Here is a 22,219-nt window from a genome sequence, read left to right on the forward strand (position 1 = left end):
CTCCCCAAAAATTGGCAGCACAATGAAGCGAGCCTCCTGCTGTGGGACTGCCTCGGAAGTGTTCCTTCTGCAGCGGGAGACTCGGCTTCTTTAGCACTCTCCAGACCAGTAGAGGTTAACTTTACGAATGGGTATATATCTAATCATGACCAGCAGGTGGAGACTGAAAACAAAACTTTGGGACAGTATATCCTAGCCCCTCCTCTCTATTTCCCTCAGTCTTCTTTCAGTCTCCAGCAGGTGTTGAGTGATCTGTACCCATCTCCCTTGGTAGGGCTGTTGGAATTTGTTTAGGGGGTTTATTGTCCCTGTTTTTAGCCGGACGGAGCTTGGGCGGACTCTGTTTGGGGGTTCGTCCGACCTCGGGGGTGTTAAACCCGGCGGGTCACGAGCGGGGTCCCTCCCCCCACTTCCTCCACCTCCCCACATTTTTTTAGAGGAGCCTCAGCAGTAAGCCTTGCCCCCTAAGTCAAGCAAGGCATATTGCTTCGAGAGCCTGTGGAGTCTGTTCTGTAAAAAAAAAAAAAAAATCCTGAGGTAGTGCTGGTCTGAAGGGTTGTTTCCCTTTAAGAAAACTGTATTTTACTGTATTTTTTCATGTAACCATCACTTTTTTATAGCTAGGTCGCATATGGAGCAATTGTGCCCTTCTCCGGGGGAGTAGGACACAATTTTAGTCCAGCCGCGAGGCACTCGCGGCCGGCCTGAACTCGGCGGTTTGGGTCGGTGAGGTGGTGGAGCTCCGTCGGCAGCGGCTGCAGGCGCCCAGAGCTCCCCGCCGATGGTGCCTCGCGAGTCGGCTTGGAGCAGTGGGGAAGCCCGGTCTTCCACAACCGCCCACGGAGGGATTCCCCGAAGGATTCCCTCTCAGCTGATTTTTTGACAGCTGATGCCGGCTTGCCTGCTTTAGCGGCTGAGACTATTCAGGTTTCTCAGCCGCTTCAGGCTATGGAGGGAGCTTTTTTGGCGGGAAAACCGCCATCTTCTCTGTCTGGCCCCTCCATTTTGTCTTCCACCTCAGGTGACCTTCCCCCTGTTTTGACTATGCAGGGGCAAGGTTCTGCTGGGTCCCCTGCTGTGGCAGGGAGTCCCTTGGGACCCTCGGGAGTTTTTTCTCCTGAATTTTTCTTTTCTTTATGCAGAGCCTATTTTCAGACGGCTGGGGGTCCCGGTTGCGCCCAGGGGGTTTCGGGGGGTGGGTTTTCCTCCGCGCTCCCTGCGGCTTTGCCTCTTTCGTCTGGCGTGACATCCCCTCCGCCGCCTCCCTTGTCCAAGCGTCCGCGGGTGTCGTGGGACGAGAATTTGTGGTCGGAGGAACGGGTCGGTCTGGAGGAGGACCTGGACCCTTCTGAGGAGTTCCAGGACTCTCTGGAGGGGACGGAAGCTGGCGGCGGGTTGTCGGATTTCCCGTTCTCCAGTGACGAGGCGTCCGTGGTGCGCCTTTTTCAGAAAGATGAGCTGCCTGACCTTATTCAGCAGGTTTCTTCGGTTTTGCGTTTTGAGGACGCGCCGCCGGAGACTCCGCGTGTGGGGGACCCCCTGTTACGGGGGATCCGTTCCGTTTCCCGCTCTTTTCCTATGCATCAGGATATTCGGGATATTATTCTGGAGCAGTGGAAAACGCCGGAGACGCCGTTTCGGCTGGCGCGCAGCATGGCTCGCCGTATCCCATTCCGGAAGGGGATCGGGCTACGTTAGCTTCGCCAGTCGTGGATGCGGTGGTCTCGGCAATTTCCAAGCGGCATACCGTGCCTGTTGAGGGCGGTTCTGCCTTGCGGGACTCTGAGGAGCGCAAATTGGAGAGCATCCTTAAGCAAAATTTTCAGGTCTCTGCCTTTGGGGTCCAGGCGGCTATTTGTGGGGGACTGGTCGCTCGCGCCGTGTTTCGGTGGGCGGAGCGGGTCTTGGATCGAGAGTCTGACGACTGGTCTCTGGTGGATCAGGAGGTAGCGAAGATTGAGATGGCGGCCTCATTCCTCTCAGATGCTCTATATGACTTGGTGCGGATCTCGGCTAAGTCTATGGCTTTTGGCGTGGCCGCAAGGCGTGTGTTGTGGCTGCGCGCTTGGGCGGCGGATGCTGCATTCCAAAGCTAAGCTTACTAAATTTCCCTTTCGGGGGTCGTTTTTGTTTGGAGAGGACTTGGATAAGTTGATTCAGACTTTGTCGGACTCGAAAGTTCCCCGTCTGCCGGAGGACCGTGCCCGTCCGGCGTCTCGGGGGGGTGCGGCCCGGGGGCGTTTGCGGGATTTTCGCAAGTATCGCCCTGGGCGTGGGGCTGCTTCTTTCCAGTCTCCGGGATTTTCCCGGGGTCGGTTCTTCCAGCGCATGCAGCCCTTTCGGGGGGCCCGTCGGGGGGCAGGGAATCCCTCCGCCGGTTCCCCCGCTTCCCGTCCTGCACAATGACGCCTTGCCGGCGCCCCCTTTGGTTCCGGTGGGGGCCCGGCTGCGCGAATTTTTCCCCAAATGGGCCGAGATCACGTCCGATCAGTGGGTCCTGGAGGTGGTGCGGGACGGTTATGCCCTGGAGTTCGCCCGCTCTCTGCCGGATTTTTTCCTCGCTTCTCCATGTCAGACTCCGGGGAAGACGCAGGCTTTTCGCCAGACCCTTCAGCGCTTGCTAGATCTCAGGGCAGTTGTTCCGGTGCCCCCTCCGGAGTGGGGCACGGGCAGGTACTCCATTTACTTTGTGGTGCCCAAGAAGGAGGGGACCTTTCGGCCCATCCTCGATTTGAAAGGGGTCAACAGGGCTCTCAAGATTCCCTCTTTCCGTATGGAAACTCTGCGGTCGGTCATTCTGGCGGTTCAGCCGGGGGAGTTTCTCACTTCTCTCGATCTGACGGAGGCCTACTTGCATGTTCCCATTCGGGCCTCTCATCAGCGTTTCCTGCGCTTTGCGATCTTGGGTCGGCACTTTCAGTTCTGTGCGCTTCCCTTTGGGCTGGCCACGGCTCCTCGGACGTTCACCAAGGTGATGGTGGTCGTCGCGGCAGCCTTGCGGTCGGAGGGCATCCTGGTACACCCCTACCTGGACGACTGGTTAATTCGGGCAAAGTCGTTGCAGGAAAGCTCCCGGTTTACTGCTCGGGTGGTGGAGTTTCTCCGGTCGCTGGGCTGGGTGGTCAACCTTTCCAAGAGTCGGTTGGTCCCGGCTCAGCGTCTGGAGTACCTAGGGGTGCTGTTCGACACCTCTTTGGGGAGGGTCTTCCTCCCAGAGGGCCGGGTGAGCAAATTGCAATCTCAGATTCGCCTGCTTTTGGCGTCCCGGTGTCCTCGGGCGCGAGATTTCCTCCAGGTCTTGGGGTCGATGGCGGCGTCCCTGGACGTGGTGAGGTGGGCGCGGGCCCACATGCGTCCTCTCCAGTATGCTCTGCTCCGGAGGTGGTCTCCCCAGAGGCACGGGATGGATGTTCCGGTCCCCCTGCGAGGCTTGGCGCGCTGCAGTCTGCGTTGGTGGCTCCAGACCCCTCACCTAGTTCAGGGGGTGGGTCTGAATCTCCCGCAGTGGACGGTGCTCCTGACGGATGCGAGTCTCCTGGGTTGGGGGGCTCAGTGTTTGGGTCACTCAGCTCAGGGCACCTGGTCCGTGGAGGAGGCCGCCTGGTCGATCAACGTGTTGGAGACCAGAGCGGTCCGTCTGGCGCTTTTGGTTTTCCACTCCCTGTTGCTGGGCAAGTCGGTCAGAGTGCTGTCGGACAATGCCACGGCGGTGGCTTAGGTCAATCGTCAGGGGGGCACCAAGAGCACTCAGGTGGCGCAGGAGGCGGCTCTGCTCATGGTTTGGGCGGAATCCCATCTGCTGGACCTCTCGGCCTCTCATATAGCCGGAGTAGAAAATGTTCAGGCAGACTTCCTCAGTCGTCACTTTCTAGATCCAGGAGAGTGGTGTCTCGGCGCCGAGGCGTTTCAGTTGATAGTGCAGGCTTGGGGGCAGCCCCTGATGGACCTGATGGCCACGGGTGGCAACGCCAAAGTGCCCCGCTTCTTCAGTCGTCGCAGGGACGGTCTGGCCGAGGGTCTGGATGCTCTGGTCCAGCAGTGGCCAACGGAGGGGCTGTTGTATGTGTTCCCTCCTTGGCCGCTGGTGGGCAGAGTGCTTCTTCGCATTGTTCACCATCCGGGTTTGGTGGTGCTGGTGGCGCCGGATTGGCCTCGCCGTCCGTGGTATGCGGATCTGGTGAGGCACCTGGTAGCGGATCCTCTTCCTCTGCCTCTCTCGGACGACCTTCTGATGCAGGGTCCCATTCCCATGTTCGACCCGTCTCCCTTCTGTCTTACGGCGTGGCTCTTGAAAGGGGTCGCCTTAGCAAGAAGGGATATTCAGACAAGGTGATCTCTACACTGTTGGGGTCCCGGAGGCTTTCTACCTCTCGGGCTTATGTGCGGGTTTGACGTCTCTTTGAGGAATGGTGTCGGGCGCGGGGAGTGACCTCTTTTCGCGCTTATCTGCCTAACATTCTGGAGTTCTTGCAGGATGGCCTGGATAGAGGCCTGGCTTGGTCTTCTCTCCGGGTTCATATTGCGGCCCTGTCGGCCTTTCGAGGGTTGGTGTCAGGTCAGCGTTTATCGGCTCTTCCTGATGTGATTCGGTTTTTGCGGGCGGCCAAGTTGCTTAGGCCTCCCCTACGGCCCTCGGTTCCCTCTTGGGATCTTAATCTGGTTCTCTCTGTTTTGGTGCGTCCGCCTTTCGAGCCCTTGGACGACTGTTCTTTGAAGGACCTTACTTTGAAGGCGGTCTTTTTGGTGGCCATTACTTCTGCTAGGCGTGTTTCTGAGCTGCAGGCTTTCTCTTGTAGGGCTCCCTTCTTGGAGTTTTCTAGGGAGCGGGTCGTCTTGCGGCCTGTTCCTTCCTTTCTGCCGAAGGTTGTTTCTCCTTTTCATGTCAATCAATCGGTGGTTCTCCCGGTCTTGGGTGGTCGGGAGGGCTCTTCTGAGCAACGGCAGCTGCGCAAGTTGGATGTCGGTCGGGTCCTTCGCTCTTATGTGCAGCGGACCCAGGAATTCCGGAAGTCCGATCATCTCTTTGTCCTCCTGGCGGGTCCTCGTCGGGGAGCGGGCGCTTCTAAGGCTACTATTGCGCGCTGGATCAAGGAGACGATTGCTTCCGCTTATCTTCTGAAACAGCAGCCTGTTCCGGAGTTTCTCAAGGCTCATTCCACTCGGGGTCAGGCGGCTTCTTGGGCTGAGTCGTCGCTCGTGCCTCCAGGGGATATTTGTAAGGCTGCGGTTTGGTCCTCCTTGCATTCCTTTGTTCGTCATTATCGGGTTGATGTGCAGGCGCGTCGGGACGCGGTGTTCGGTGAGCGTGTACTGGTATCGGCCCTTCGGGGGTCCCGCCCGTGAGAGGGACTGCTTTGGTACGTCCCATTCGTAAAGTTAACCTCTACTGGTCTGGAGAGTGCTAAAGAAGGAGAAATTAGGTTCTTACCTGCTAATTTACTTTCTTTTAGCTTCTCCAGACCAGTAGAGGTCCCCACCCTGTCTGTTGTTGTTGTTGTTGGGGCTGTTGCGCGGGCAGTTTTTGGTTTTTGCTGCGGGTTCTAGTATTTTTCTAGGGCCGGGGAGAATTGAAGAACAGCGGCTGTGGCTCGGCTGGCTTAGCTGGCGAGCTGTGGGGACATTCTTCCTTCGGGAATTTCTCCTCTGCATTTTCCAACAGCATTTTGGGTATGTTATTTGTTACTCCTTTTGGAGTATTGTTTTTTCTCTCTGTTGTTTTCCAGTTCTTGGTTCTGCTTGGCTATTCGGCAGACTGAGGGAAATAGAGAGGAGGGGCTAGGATATACTGTCCCAAAGTTTTGTTTTCAGTCTCCACCTGCTGGTCATGATTAGATATATACCCATTCGTAAAGTTAACCTCTACTGGTCTGGAGAAGCTAAAAGAAAGTAAATTAGCAGGTAAGAACCTAATTTCTCCTTCCTTGTACCGCCGGCTGCCCAAACATTTTTAATTACAGTGGTGGTAGGTGGGGAGTTGGGAACTGGAAAGAGGTCGTACCACAGAATCCAGCTGGGGGGGGGGACGGGTTGGGAATAATAGATGCTGCATGGGCTTGAGGGATGGGAAGGGAGGGAAAGAGAGATGCTTGGATGGGGTGGTGGGAAGGGAGGGAAAGAGATGCTGACAGTGGGTGAGGGAAGAGAAAAATGGAATTGTTGAACATAGGTGTGTAGAGTGGGAAGGAAAGAGAGATGGTATACATGGGGAAAGGAAGAAAGAGGGAGAATTGCTGGACATAATAGTGGTGGAGAAGAGGGATGGAGAAATTTTACATTGGGAGGGAGGAGAGATGACTCAAAGAAGGGAGAGATGTCAGATTCCGGAAAAGGGTGATGGAAGGAGGGAAGAGAGAAATAGGCCACTGGAATGGGAAGGAGAGAGAGATGCCAGACCATAGAATGGAAGGGAAGGCGAGAGGAGACATGCCATACTGTGGGAAGGAGAGAGATGCCAGACTGCAGGAAGATGAAGAGAGAGATGATGCCAGACTGTGGAAAGGAGAGGAGAGAGATGTTAGACCACAGGAAGAGGGAGGGAAAGAGAGAAAGATGCCCGACCAGGGGAGAGGAGAGAGATTCCAGGCTAAGGAAAGGAGAGGAGAAAGATGCCAGACCATAGCGGGGGGAGGAAGAAGACAGATGTCTGACCATAGGAGAGAGAGGGATGAAATGGTGCACAGCGATGGAGGGGAAGGGGAGACACAGGGAGGAGATGGTGGGGCAGGGAAGAGACGAAGAAATGCTTCTTATGGACAGATGGGAATAGGGAGAAGAAAGAGGGAGGAGATGGTATACATGGATAGATGGAAAGGGAAGACATGGAAAAGTAGATAGATTTTGAGAAGAAAGCAGAAAAATGGAAGAAAGTTGAATGTTAAAAGTTAATGCTAAAGATGGATGTAGGGCAGAAAGTGAAGGAGAGAAAACCAGCAAATGGATAAGAAGGCCCTGGATACACAATTAAGAGCATAGACAGAAGGAAGTGCAGCCAGAGACTGGGAAAAGATGCTTAGAAAAATAAAATCACCAGACAACAAAGGTAGGGGAAATGATTTTATTTTCAATTTAGTAATTTAAATGTGTCATTTTTGAGAATTTACATCTGCTATCTATATTTTGCACTGTTCAGGAATAAATGCATTTGTTTCTATTTCTCTGGGGTTGTACTGAATGCAGAGGTCTTGCATCTTAGGGTTTCCTTTGTATATATTAGTACTTTTAGTTTGTGATCCTGTATTATCTGTGGTCCTGGTTATCTGTGTTCTGCATGTGTGACCAAGGCCAGGTGTTCCAGTAGGAATGAATGTTGAGAAGCATACAGTGTGCTTTGTGTAGTTTAATTTGATGGTTAACCATTATGTGTTGTTAATAAGATTATATTTTGTGTGTGTGTATGAAAAATGAATGGAAAAATTGGTATTACAATTAATATTATTATGGGGCAGGGTCTGGGGCGGAGCTTTGCCACCCTCCCCCCAACAAAAAAGCATTCTGCTGCCTATGCAATAAGTCTTGGGAGCTGCTTGTGGTTTCAAAGGTAATGTAACCAGGTATAAAAATAACCAGGTATGTTATACTATAATATAACTGGGTAAATTATCTGGGTAAAAATAACATATCCAGTTATTTTGCCCAGATTTTATACCCGGTTATATTACCCAGATATTTTTTTACCCAAGATATACATATTATACCTGGGTTTTTTTTCACATGGCTATTATAGCAGCCTGAATATAGCATAAAAACTCACTTGTATACTGCAAATACTATTAAGTTCTTTTTTTTTTTTTTTTTGGAAAATCATTTTTATTAGTGAGTCAACAAGAGAAAAAAGCAGAACTAGTCTTGGAACGTGATATTGAGTGGGACTACGATTAAGTTCTTTGCGGTTCACAGAGATTAGCAATCCAATGTCTAACATCCAAAAGATTCTATAAAAAGATGCGTCTTTAAAGCACGTCGAAATTGTTGATACGAATTTGAAAGTGTAAATATGTGAGTCAGATCCCTAATCCATGAGGCTGCCTGGAAGGACAGCAATCATTCCTGGAATTTCTTATATTTGCATCCCTTTGCAGAAGGAAACGAGAAGAGTGAGTGAGATTTTCTAGAATGCTTAGAATTTGTAAGGATGAAAGATTCCATAAGATACTCTGGGATTAGACCTGTGAATGCCTTAGGGCTAGAAACTGAATCAAATAAATAATCTAATCTAATCTTCATTTTATATACCGAATCTGCTCCCTAAGGAGCTTGACTCGGTTTACAGTTCGTTAAAAAAATGAAACATAACAAGTAAAAACTGTGGGATAAAAACAGAAATTGGTTAGATTAGATGGATAGAAAAACGGAGACATAGAGGGGACATGATAGAGACTTACAAGATCATGAGGGGCATGGAGAGGGCATTCGGAAAAATTGAGAGGGTACAGATTCAGAACCAATGCTAGGAAGTTCTTCTTCACCCAAAGGGTGGCGGACACCTGGAATGTGCTTCCAGAGGATGTGATAGGACAGATTACGCTATTGGGTTTCAAGAAGGGATTAGATGATTTCCTGAAGGAAAAGGGAATAGAAGGTTATTACATTACATTACATTACGGATTTCTATTCCGCCTGTGCCTTGTGGTTCTAGGCGGATTACAATATAGAAATTATCTGGGCAGTTCCAGTAGAATTACATTTCAGGATAAGGGTAAGTTACAGGAACAGTAAAGGATTAAGATACTTCAATTTCACAGAAGATAATACATATCACAGAAGATAATACATATAACAGAAGATAATACATATCACAGAAGATAATACGTGTCAACTGAATCAAGTTAAATCGGGTGTAGTGTAAAAGAGTTACAGTACATTCTGGATCACAGACAAAGAGATACTATAGGTGGGTGTTTCCAAAGGCGTTGATTGGGGACTCATTGGGTGGTGGTTAGAGTGATGGGAGATATTTTTTGAACTGTAGTGTTTTTATTTCTTTACGGAACTCTTTTATGTCTGTTGTTTTGGTCAGAAGTTTTGAGATGTCAGAGTCGATTTTAGCTGCCTGTGTCCCCAGAAGGTTGTCGTAAAGTTTCTTAAGACGAGTACCGTTGAGGGGTGGGTAGGTGAAAAGGTTCTGTGTTCTCCTTCTTCTGGGTGAGAGGTAGTAGTGAAAACGGTTGTTTAGGTAACTGGGTGCCGTGCCGTGGGTTACTTTGAAAATGAGACAGTAGAGTTTGAATTGTGTTCTTGCTTTTATTGGTAGCCAGTGTGATTCTAAGTATGCATTGGTAATGTGGTTATAGCTAGAGGATTAACATGCAGGTCCTGAACCTGATGAGCCGCCGCGTGAGCGGACTGCTGGGCGCAATGGACCTCTGGTGTGACCCAGCAAAGGCACTGCTTATGTTCTTATGTTATATTGAATTGCTTAAAATTACTATATGACAGCTAAAATCAAATTAACGATTGTGAAAACAACCAGGTTTTTAAACTTTTTCGAAATTGAAATAATTGATCTACCAGTCTTAGAGAACCTGGAAGTCCATTCCAGATTCTCACCAATTTAAAAGTAAAAGATTTACTAAGCTTCCCAGTGCTTTTAATACCTTTCAGAGAAGGAAATGCTGATTTGTGAATTGTTGTAATTCTTGAATAGCAGGATCTAAAGGAATTCCCACTAAGGGGAATCAAAGAGTCAAATATTCCATAAAGGAGTTTGAAAACCACACTTGAACCGGAAGCCAATGGAGTTTTCTCAGCAATGGGGAAACATGGTTGTACCATTTTCTCTTTCCAAAAATAAGTTTGGCCGCTGTATTCTGTATTAACTGGAGACGATCTAAACTGCCCTGTTTAATACCCAAATAAATACTAATTCAGCTGTAGGCAACCTATCCAGGTGTGCTAGGAAGTTGCTTTGAAACAGGCTAATACGATGGGAAGTATTTATCCTTCCCCTCATTAAAAGGCATATCCCATCCAGAAAAACTATTCCTTCAGGATTATAGAGCTCTGGAATAACCTTTCTACCCCACTTCGGAATCTGGGTGCCCTCCAAATTTTCCGAAAACATCTAAAAACTTGGCTATTCCCAAAAATGTAATATTTACTCCCCTTTATCATGCTAAGCCCCTCCAAACTTTTTCTATACTGTCCTGTATCCCTCTTTGGAGTTTCTTCTCCGTACCATTCCCTGTAAACCGTGCCGAGCTCTATGAGTGTGGAGATGATGCGGTAAACAAACTTAAGGTTTAGTTTAGTTTAGTTTAGTTTAAAGGCCTTACTGAGATCTAAGTACACGCCACCTTTTGCTCGGTTCATAGACAACTCGGCGAAAGACAAAGGCGCGCGCCGACAACTGAGCGCAAGACGGAGGTGCGCGCCAAAGAAAATTACAGTTTTTAGGGGCTCTGATGGGGGTTTTTGTTGGGGAGCCCCCCCAGTTTACTTAATAGATATCGCGCCGGCGTTGTGGGGGGTTTAGGGGGTTGTAACCCTCCACATTTTACTGTAAACTTAACTTTTTCTCTAAAAACAGGGAAAAAGTAAAGTTTTCAGTAAAATGGGGGGGGTTACAACCCCCCACAATGCGGCGCGATCTCTATTAAGTAAAGTGGGGGGGTTTCCCCCACACACACCCCCGTCGGAGCCGTAAAAATAGTAATTTTCTGTGGCGCGCACCTCCGCGCTGCGCTCAATTGTCTGCGCGCGCCTTTGTCCCGGCGCACTTTTGACCTGACACCCCTTTTGCTCTCAGCCAGGGTTTTGCTGTGCTGTGTCTGCTGACGTGACCTCTCCTTGATGACTGTGTGCTGCTGGTCTTTGCGTTACAGTGTGAATGTGTGAGGGTTTGTCATTCCCTAGACTGTGTGCTAATGAATCCGTTTATCTCTTTCTCCTACCAGGATGCTCTTTCCAAGAACAGCAGTACATCAGTGGGGAGCTGGTAACTAACGGGGATCCTTGCGTGAAGTGTACCTGCACAGTAAGTGTGCAAAACTGACACTTTTCTGCTTATTATTTCCTGGCAGATTTATTCAGTTTGATCCTTTGGTCTTACTCTTCTGGAACACTCCAAGCAGTCGAGCAATGAGAGAAGACTAGATCGGTGTGCCTTGTCTCCCCTTTGAAACCCCTCCCCCCCTGAAATATCTGCTGTGGCAGATGTCTCCCACAGCCCCATCACTCCATTGTACCAGCCCCGGTCATTTCCCAGTGCTCCCACAGAAGTCATTGTGAGAGAGATGAGACCCTGTAGCTGAGGGGTTGTGTGACCTGCTCAGGGTGTACAAAAGGGATCTCGAACTCCACACCTCAAGGACCGCAAACCAGTTGACATTTCCAGATATCCATAAAGGAATAGACTCGCTTGTCAACTACCTCTATTGCAGGGATCTCAAAGTGCCTCCACGAGGGCCGCAATCCAGTCGGGTTTTCATGATTTCCCCAATGAATATGCATGAGATCTATGTGCATGCACTGCTTTCAATGCATATTCATTGGGGAAATCCTGAAAACCCGACTGGATTCCGGCCCTCGAGGACTGGAGTTGCCCACCCCTGTTCTTGACTCTAGGAGCCAAATTCTCTAAACCAGGGGTCCCCAAAGTCCCTCCTTGAGGGCCGCAATCCAGTCGGGTTTTCATGATTTCCCCAATGAATATGCATGAGATCTATGTGCATGCACTGCTTTCAATGCATATTCATTGGGGAAATCCTGAAAACCCGACTGGATTACGGCCCTCGAGGACCGGAGTTGCCCACCCCTGTTCTTGACTCTAGGAGCCAAATTCTCTAAACCAGGGGTCCCCAAAGTCCCTCCTTGAGGGCCGCAATCCAGTCGGGTTTTCATGATTTCCCCAATGAATATGCATGAGATCTATGTGCATGCACTGCTTTCAATGCATATTCATTGGGGAAATCCTGAAAACCCGACTGGATTCCGGCCCTCGAGGACCGGAGTTGCCCACCCCTGTTCTTGACTCTAGGAGCCAAATTCTCTAAACCAGGGGTCCCCAAAGTCCCTCCTTGAGGGCCGCAATCCAGTCGGGTTTTCATGATTTCCCCAATGAATATGCATGAGATCTGTGTGCATGCACTGCTTTCAATGCATATTCATTGGGGAAATCCTGAAAACCCGACTGGATTCCGGCCCTCGAGGACCGGAGTTGCCCACCCCTGTTCTTGACTCTAGGAGCCAAGTCCCCAAAGTCCCTCCTTGAGGGCCGCAATCCAGTCGGGTTTTCATGATTTCTCCAATGAATATGCATGAGATCTATGTGCCTGCACTGCTTTCAATGCATATTCATTGGGGAAATCCTGAAAACCCGACTGGATTGCGGCCCTCAAGGAGGGACTTTGAGATCCCTGCTCTATTGGGTGCAATCCTTTGTGTACATATTCCTAATGGGTGTGCTGATAACCTTGCGGTCCTGGTGTTTGAGACCCCTGGTATGCAGGATGAAAGGATTGGGCTTACGGATTGCCCTTATTTTGTGGTTGCACGGCTCTCTGTTGATAAGTGCACCTCATTTTCTGTCTCTCGATTGTAATTAAAATATGAGCATGTAACATTCGGATGCTATCTCGCAAAATTCTTTACAGAAAGGCAACGTCCATTGCAACCCTGTATCCTGCCCAGCTACTGCATGTCCAAATCCTATCCATCAGCCTGGAGAATGCTGTCCACGGTAAGTGTCTCAGGCCATGTACCGACCCACAGAGCAGTGCTCACGGTACGTATCTCAGCAGTGGTGAAGTAAGGGGGGGAAGTCTGCCCCGGGCGCCGTTTTGGTGGGGGCACTGGCACCCGTCCTTCTCCCCACCCCCCCTGCTCTTTCCCCACCCTCCCGCCCACTCCTTCCCTACCCCCTCCTGCCGAGTGTGCGTGCCCCTTCGCTTCCCCGTACCTCTGTAACGTTCGCGGCGCAAGCAGCAACCCCAGCCTGCTGCTCGCGCCAGTGGTGGCTCTTCCTCTTCCTGGACCTGCGCATAGGAAGTGACATCATTGTACTGGGGGGGTTTCCCCCTCAACCCCCCCACAACGCAAGCGCAACAAGTTATAAGTGTACTGGGGAATTCCACCCCAAACCCTCCTCAGAACGCTAACGGTTAGGTGTAAAAACGGTGGAACCGACGGTGCGCATTCGCGATTGTCGGCATGCCAATGTCCTGTATGCTTTCGTCGATGTACCCTATAACTAACTAGGGGGGAGATGCAGAAAGGCTACCATGAGCATAATAGCACAGAATGTAGCAAGTTAATAGTATGCAAATTTTATGCGCTGCAAATCTGCTTCAAAAAATAGAGGCGTATGCTAGATTTATGCGCCAGTGTTTTGCTGCTAATTGCAGCTTCTTGAGTGCATGTCTGAACCAAAACCCATCAGTGCCTGCGAGCCTTTCAAACATTGTCTCTGCACGTGAAATTTTTGCGATGTTCATTTAGGCTTAGAGGAACCGTCACCTGTTAACTGTCTATTATGTAGGTTAACCTGTAACCCGTTCTGAGCTCTTTGGGGAGGACGGAATGGAAAACGAATTACATAAATCAATCAATCAAACGGATGCAGTAGTCCTTTATGACGCTCAGCTGTGCAATGACCAAAGCAAATGATGGTCTATAATGGCAAGAATTTACAGCAGAAGAAGAGTGCTGATGTGCGCTTGCACACTTACCATGAAATAAACTAAATATTAAGCAGGGGTGGCCAAAAGGTCGATCGCGAAGGCAATGCGAGTCGATCACGGAGCCTGGGATTTCTCCCTGCTTCCCCGACGCCGATGCAGCAACAGGCCAGGTATGTGCAGCGACTGCACAAGCCTTCCCTCCCCACCCCCATCAATTCTGACATTGGAGAGGAAGTTGCACGCCAGCCAGGCAGCGATTGGCTGGCCCAAAACATCCTCTCCAATGTCAGAATTGACGGGGGGGGGGGGGAGGGAGGAGAGGGGAGGCTTTTGTAGTCACTGCACACACCTGGCCTGTTGCTGTGTCATAGAAGCAGGGAGAAATTGGCAGGAGGGGACGCCAGAAGGAATGACACACACTCACACATTCACACTCTAAAACAAAGACCAGCAGCACACAGTCATCAAGGAGAGGTCATGTCAGCATACATAGCTCAGCGGTGGCTTGGAGAAATTAGTGGTGGTGGCTGAGGGGGAGAGAGAAAGAAAGAAAGGGGCAGGGAGAGAGAAAGAAAGAAAGGGGAGGGGGCAGGAAGAGAGGAAGAAAACGTTTAAAGTTGGGGGAGGGACTGGAGTGTGTTGGGTGGCAGGGGGTAAGCAGGGAGAGAGGAAGAAAAAGTTAGACTCATGGAGGGAAAGAGAGAGATGTTGGTTGGGGAATGGAATGAGGTCTGAAGGAGAGGAAGCATGCAGGAGGCAGAAAGAAGTGAAGAAATATTGGATGCACAGTCAGAAGGAAGTGGAACCAGAGACTCGTGAAATCACCAGACAACAAAGGTAGGAAAAATGATTTTATTTTCAATTTAGTGATCAAAATGTGTCCGTTTTGACAATTTATATCTGCTGTCTATATTTTGCACTATATTTCTGTATTTTTCTTTAGTTGTTACTGAGGTGACATTGCATATTTTAAAGTCATCTATCTTGACCTCTTTGAAAAACCCCCGAATATAAATAATTAACATTTTCTGTGCATATAGTGTGCTTTCTGTTTTTAAAATTTTTATTGTTGGTAGATCATTTTGACTAGGTCATTTTAAAAGTAGCTCGCAAGCCAAAAAAGTGTGGGCACCCCTGTATTAAGGGATAGCTATCTGATTATTTACCTCCTGGTTTTCTCTGTCGCAGCTTTTATGGAAGGAGGTCTGAGAAGACACAAACAGGATTTCCAGATCACTGATTGTTGCTTGTGTACTTTTGTATTTGATTCCAGGTGCGAGGAATGTACATTTGATTCCCAAACCTACAGAGAAGGCGATCTTTTCAAAGCACCCAGTGACCCCTGTCTGAGCTGCAAGTGCACAGTGAGTGTTTAATGGGATGGGGTGGTCTGAGGAAGTCTTTTGGGGATCCGATAGCTCCTTAATTACACATTTAAGGAAGGAGCTGATTTCCAAGACTGTAAGCAGAAGACTTCATTTCTGACACTGGGGGCTAGATACACAAAAGACAATTTTCAATGAAGCGGGGGGAGGGGGGAGTGTCGCAGTGGCAGGAGGGGAAAAGGCATCTCTCCTGTTGATTTTCACTGGTATGGGGGGAGAGGGGGTTGTGATGTCATTTCTCCTGCCTCCATTCTGGTTCATCAGAGGGGTCGTTGATGAGGGCCGTCATAGGCAGTGGAGCCAACATGGCATTTTTTAAAAATGGGGCAGATATTCTGTGTGTGTGTATAGCATACACACAACCATCTGTGCCATTATAAAAAAAAAAAAAAATCAGGCAGACCTGCCAAACTCATGGAAACACTAATTAAAAGCAAATTGGACACGATCTTGAATGAAGGGAATCTTCGGGATCCCAGTCAGCATGGATTCACCAAGGGTAGGTCCTGCCAATCCAATCTCATCAGCTTCTTTGACTGGGTAACAAGAAAGTTGGACTTGGGAGAGTCTTTGGACGTCGTGTACCTGGACTTCAGTAAAGCTTTTGACAGTGTCCCACACCGCAGGCTGCTAAGCAAGATGGAATCGATGGGGTTAGGAGAGACACTAACTGCATGGGTCAATGATTGGCTGAGTGGCAGACTTCAGAGGGTGGTGGTTAATGGTACCCTCTCTAAAACATCGGAGGTGACCAGTGGAGTGCCGCAGGGCTCGGTCCTGGGTCCACTCCTTTTCAACATATTCATAGGGGATCTGACTCAAGGGCTTCAAGGTAAAATAACACTATTCGCCGATGACGCCAAACTATGTAATATAGTAAGTGAATGCAGTTTACAGAATTATATGGCGCAGGACCTGCTTACATTGGAAAGTTGGTCCTCAACCTGGCAGCTAGGCTTCAATGCTAAGAAATGTAAGGTCATGCACCTCGGAAGCGGAAATCCATGCAGGACGTACTTCTTTAACGGAGAAACTTTAACTAGGACTTCAGCAGAACGAGATTTAGGAGTAATCATCAGTGCAGACATGAAAACTGCCAATCAAGTGGAGAAGGCTTCATCTAAGGCAAGGCAGATATTGGGTTGTATCAATAGAAGTTTCGTCAGCCGAAAGCCTGAAGTCATAATGCCGTTGTATAGGGCCATGGTGAGACCTCATCTGGAGTACTGTGTGCAATTCTGGAGGCCACATTACAGTAAAGATGTGCGCAGAATTGAATCGGTTCAACGGATGGCCACCAGGATGATCTCGGGGCTCAAGGGTCTCTCGGACGAAGAGAGACTGAACAAATTGCAGCTCTACACTCTTGAGGAACGTAGGGAGAGGGGAGACATGATCGAAACATTTAAGTACCTTACAGGACGTGTCAAAGTGGAAGATGATATTTTTTTTCTCAAGGGACCCTCGGCCACAAGAGGGCACCCGCTCAAACTCAGGGGCGGAAAATTTCATGGCGACACCAGAAAGTATTTCTTCACAGAGAGAGTGGTTGATCATTGGAACAAGCTTCCAGTGCAGGTGATCGAGGCAGACAGCGTGCCAGACTTTAAGAATAAATGGGATACCCATGTGGGATCCCTATGAGGGTCAAGATAAGGAAATTGGGTCATTAGGGCATAGACACGGGGTGGGTAAGCAGAGTGGGCAGACTTGATGGGCTGTAGCCCTTTTCTGCCGTCATCTTCTATGTTTCTATGTTTCTAGATTGGTCGACTAGTTTGCATGGCATTTCAATATTAATGACCTTATTTGTTTGGCTGGATCATAGAATGAGCGATCGCAGGGAAAAACACGTGGTGAGCCGTTTTGTGTATCGGGTCGGTAAATACGACTGGTCGCTAAAGCGGGCAAACCGGTTTAGTGATGATCGTTAGACGATCGGAGACTTCAGTGCATCTAGCCCTGGGCCACCACGTTTTCGTTTTAGGCAAGGGACTGCACCCTGAATCTCTTCTTTCTAGTTATATCTTACCAGCCAGTTGGTGAGAATCAGGAGTAATCTGTGGAAATACTTTTTTACGGAAAGGGTGGTAGATGCGTGGAACAGTCTCCCAGAAGAGGTGGTGGAGACAGAGACTGTGTCTGAATTCAAGAGGGCCTGGGATAGGTGCCTGGGATCTCTCAGAGAGAGAAAGAGATAATGGTTACTGTGGATGGGCAGATTAGATGGGCCATTTGGCCTTTATCTGCTGTCATGTTTCTATGACATCACTAAGGATGTCTTAACAGTGGACAAGGAGTGGAAAGTGCTCTAGAAGTAATTCTGGAAGTGCTCTAGAAGAATATCAGCATGTTACCGACCAAGCACCGACTCCGCTCCAGAATGCCCCCAAAATAGCCGGTTTTCAGTTTGGTACTAACTGATATAGTCCCGCGGATAATTAGCAGTTGGCCCTGAATGGACAATTTAACTGGCCAGGATGTCTTCCTCACTGGTTAAATTGCTTTGAATATCAACCCATGGGGCCAGATCAACAATTGGACCAGGGCAGTAGAAATACTGGGCTCCGAAATCCCTGGCCCCTGAGTTCACCACCAGTGTTTCACATGGTCCAATGCTTTCTCCCCCTTCTCTCTCCAGTCTGGCATTGCTCCCTCTTCTCTTTCCTTCCCTTCTCCTTCCCCTGCGGCTCTCTAAACATTACCTTGCTTGGCGGTAGTAATAGCATGCTCAGAAGGCTGCTTATGGCCAGTCCTAGGTCTTTCTTCTGCCGCATCCCGCCTGCAATTTCCTGTTGGCAGGATGTGGCAGAGGGAAGTCCCAGGGCTGGCCAAAAGCAGTTTTCTGTGCATGCTAGGTAATGTTTAGAGGGCCAAGGGGGAACGAGGAGGGAGGGAGAAAGCAGAGGGAGTAATGCCAGACTAGATGCTTGAGAGAGAAGGGGAGAAAGCTTAAGCTTTGGTGATGCCACTGGGAGGTGGGGGGATGCCACCATCGAAGTTGGCTCAGGGTGCCATAACCCTTTCAGCCAGCCCTGTTGACCCCCAAGTAATTAATTGTTGGATGGATAGGGTGATGTGTAATGTCAAATCGTGAATGATGTACATAGGTATGTGGATGAATAACAATGAATGTATCTGGGCAGAGGAAGTTCTTTGAGGACAGATGAATCTGTGATGAATGTTGAGTTGACGGAATCAAATGGAAGGATGCCTGAGGCCTAAGGGTTGATACATGGTTGGATAATATAGATCGATATGTAAATGTAGTTAGGAAACGTACATCAAATGCAGAAGGATGATTCATTATGTTCCACAAAGCTTCTTTTTTTCCTCCTGCCTTCTCCATTGTACTGTTGCGTTAGATCAAGGGTTCTTGACCCAATCCTTGCTGCACATCAAGCCAGTCAAGTTTTCAAAATATTTACAAAGAATATGCATGGGATAGATGTGCATCCAATGGAGGCAGGGCACAGAAATTTATCTCATTCGTATTCAAGGATATCTTGAAAACCTACACTGGCTTGGGGTGTCTCGAAGGCTGGGTTGAGAACCCCTGGTTTAGATAATTGTCTTCTTTCCCATGCTTGATGTCTACTGATTCTCTTGTCCCTTTTGCTTATCAGGATGGAAACGTTCACTGCCATGAAGAGATCTGCCCTCCTGTAACATGCGCCAAACCCATCAGAGACCCTCATTACTGCTGCGCCATCTGTAAAGGTTGTGCACTTGGACCATGTAGAAGGAATAACTTGCAGATGATTCCATAGCTGTGTGTGTGTGTGTGTGAGGGGGGGGGGGGAGTGTGTGTAGGGAGGTTTTGGGTATGTGAAGGTGTGTATGCAAGGGTAGGGATGTGTGTGTGCCAGAATATGGAGAGCCAGATGTACGAATCAGCTTGCCCTTAATCACAAATGGGGCAGTTCTATAAAATAAGCATTAATGTTTACACGTTACGTGTGTAAATGTTTAGAATGCTAACATGCATGCATACATGTTTATACTCACATATGTACATGTTAGCATACCATGTAAGCGCTAGTCTGCAGATACCCGTGTAACTTGATTCAAAAGTCTTGACGTGTGCCTTCTAATTGTATAAACTTGGACACACAATTATGCGACTAGCATGCAAGATCGCGTTTTAATTTGTTTACATGGGCACCAATTGGCTTTAACTGCTAATAATGACTCTTTAAGAGGTATTAATTGACGCCAAATTGCAGTTATGTGCGTAACTGCATTTGGGTGCCATTTGAGAAACGTAATGCCAGCATATACACCGGTCTTTGACAAGGCATAAATACTCAGGCCTAAAGATAGGTGCTCAAAACTGGCTTCAGCAACCAATTGTTGTAGAATGCTTACTTGGTGCTCAACGTCTTTGCGCCTAACGCTTGTCGCTCTCCTTGAGAAAGGAGATATTGATGCCCCTGTATAAGACTGGTGAGACCTCATTTAGAATATTGTGTACAATTCTGGAGGACGTACCTTCAAAAAGATATAAAAAGGATGGAGTCGGTCCAGAGGAAGGCTACAAAAATGGTGTGTGGTCTTCGTGATAAGGCTTATGGGGACAGACTTAAAGATCTCAATCTGTACACTTTGGAGTAAAGGCGGGAGACGGGAGATATGATAGAGACGTTTAAATACCTACGTAATGTAAATGTGCATGAGTTGAGTTTGTTTCATTTGAAAGGAAGCTCGGGAATGAGGATGAAGTTGTGTGAAAAATTTAAAAACTCAAACACATGTCTCTTTTTCAACCGAAAAAATGGCCGCTGCAAACCATAGCTCCTTGATGTTCACTGCAGTATGCCTCAAGCCAGTCTGGTTTTCAAGAGGAGTACCGCACACCCACAAAAATTTAATAGAAGTAACACACAGTGGTTCACTTGGGATATGTTTATATTATATCACTAGTATTTTAGCCCGTTACATTAACAGGTGCTAGAATATATGTCTGTCTGTCTTTATTTCCGTCTCTCTCTCTCTCTGTCCTGCTGTCTTTCTTTCTGTCTGTCTCTGTCCCTGGCCCCCTTTGTCTGTCTGTCTTTCTGTGTCTCTCCCTGTCCCTGTGTCTTTCTTCTTTTCTTTCTGTCTGTCTTTCTTTCTGTTTCTCTCCATACCCCTGTCTTTTTCTTTCTGTCTCTCTTCCTCCCGCTGTCTTTCTTTCTGTCTCTCTCCCTCCCTGGCCCCCTTTGTCTGTCTGTCTTTCTGTCTCTCTCCCTGCCCCTGTTCCTTTCTTCCTATCTCCTTCCCTACTTCCCTGTCCAGCAGCCGCAGCATTCCCTCTCCCTCTATTTACCACGAGAGGAGCCTGCATGGACCTAACAGCCTGAGCCCCCAGCAGTGTAACTTCCCGGCGGCTCCTCTCACGATCGCCGCCTTCTCCATCACAGGAGCGTCTCGTGAGAGGAGCCGCTGCAGCGTCTTTGAGAAGTTGAAAAAAACTTCGGCCCGTCTCTGTGCTTGGCCGCTGCGGGCTATAGCTGCCGCGGCCTGCAGCCGCCGACAGCTGCCGCGGCCAACATCTGCCTTGCCGTATTTTTTTTTTTATTTGAAAGATGCGGCGGTGGCTCCTCATGATCCCCACCTACGTCGAAAGTCCGACGCAGGCGGGAATCGTGAGAGTAGCCACCGCTGCATCTTTCAAAGAACCGTAAGCCGCGCATGCGCACTTCCTATGGGTCGCTATAACTCACAGAAAACGGACCCATGTGATGGGAGTGCGCATGCGCGGCCTAGCGTTTTATTATATTAGATTATAAGAAGCAACAGCAAGCAAAGAATCCAACAGAACTGCAGTAAAATATCGAATCGAAGAACAAAGGCAAAAACTGCAGTAATGGTGTACAAGACTCCAAGTCTTTAATGAACAACCGTAAATATAAATATAGTCATAAAACAGTGTATCTAAAAGGGTTGGTGAACCAGGACCCGACACGGACCGTGTTTCAGAGAAACACTCCTTCCTCAGGGGTCCTAAAGTTTATCATATACAAGGAAACCCGATGGATAAGGACTGGAATCAGCCGTGTTGGTGAACAACTGAGCCAGCTGGGCGACCTCCTACGTAGTGCAGGACATCAGCTAATCTCGAACGTTTCAAAAGCCTATTCAAGAGTCATTTATTTAAAGAAGCTTTTAACATTTGATTTAAATTTAACAATATCCTTTTTAACTCTCATAAGAAATTAAGCAGCAACGAGCCCTTTCCTTTTGGGTTTTTCCATATTTGTCTTTTGTTCCTATCCAAATTGTATTTCTAACCCTATTTCCTTTTGTCTCCCGTCTGTCTGTCTCATTTATCCCTTTTTAATATGCCAATAATTAGTTGATGTTTCTTTGTAATTTGTTTTTTTTGTAAGTATTAATGGTATTGTTAATGGCATTTTTATTATGTTCATGCTCTTTTGTATATATTGTAAACTCGCTTAGAAATTAGATAAGTGATTAAATCAAATTTTAATAAAACCTTGAAACCTTGATATAATACACTTTAGGACGCCTGAGGAAGGAGTTTTTCTATGAAAACCGGACTGTGTCAGGTCCCGGTTCACCAACCCTTTTGGATACAAACTGTTTTATGATTATACATGTATTTATGGTTGATATATAAGAAGTCTGCATTATTTGGAGAGTTTTATAGAGTGTGCGAGATATATGTTATTTCCCCCAGATTTAAATACTTATTTAAGGCTTGACATAAACACATAAAGATTCACAGCGACATGTTCACTACTTCTAACATAAGTTTTAAAGCACAGAAAGAAAAGGGTCGGGTAAAGTAGAAGTTCCACGCAGATGACTCTTAAAGCTCCACTGCTGCCTTCTAAACCCAAACCGTCTTTTTCTAGTTCTCACCTTCAGGCAATGAAGAATGATGCTCCGTTTTTTTGCAGTATCTTTTCAGGTTTCAGCAGCCCTTCAGTGTATGAGAAAAAAAAACTGGCTGTCTTCCAAACCGTTACGGCCCATCCTTTAACAGCCCTAAGATAGTAAATAGAAACATACCAGGGATAGTTAGAGTAGGGAGGTACGACCCTTCTCACCTGAGGCAGTTCTACAGAGACCCTGGGTAGAGAATGACACGGGGACAAATTTTTCCCCGTCCCCGTGGGAACTCATTTTCTCACCCTGTCCCTGCAAGTTCTTTTCCTATCCCTGCCCCGTTCCTGCAAGCTCCGTCCTCATCTGCACAAGCCTCAAACACTT

At 48.2% G+C, this 22,219-nt stretch overlaps 1 protein-coding gene across 5 annotated transcripts in view; it reads left to right on the forward strand.

The window, feature by feature from the left end:
• Positions 1–22,219, forward strand: part of KCP (kielin cysteine rich BMP regulator) — a 193,396-nt gene that overhangs the window by 70,994 nt on the left and 100,183 nt on the right. For all 5 annotated transcript variants that reach the window (XM_033958835.1, XM_033958838.1, XM_033958836.1 and 2 more), the window contains exons 15-18: positions 10,893–10,972; positions 12,591–12,676; positions 14,890–14,980; positions 18,628–18,721. In XM_033958835.1, the coding sequence (XP_033814726.1) occupies positions 10,893–10,972; positions 12,591–12,676; positions 14,890–14,980; positions 18,628–18,721 (351 nt within the window). The remainder of the gene's footprint in view (positions 1–10,892; positions 10,973–12,590; positions 12,677–14,889; positions 14,981–18,627; positions 18,722–22,219) is intronic.

This window comes from Geotrypetes seraphini, chromosome 9, assembly GCF_902459505.1.
Source record: "Geotrypetes seraphini chromosome 9, aGeoSer1.1, whole genome shotgun sequence".
Taxonomy (NCBI): domain Eukaryota; kingdom Metazoa; phylum Chordata; class Amphibia; order Gymnophiona; family Dermophiidae; genus Geotrypetes; species Geotrypetes seraphini.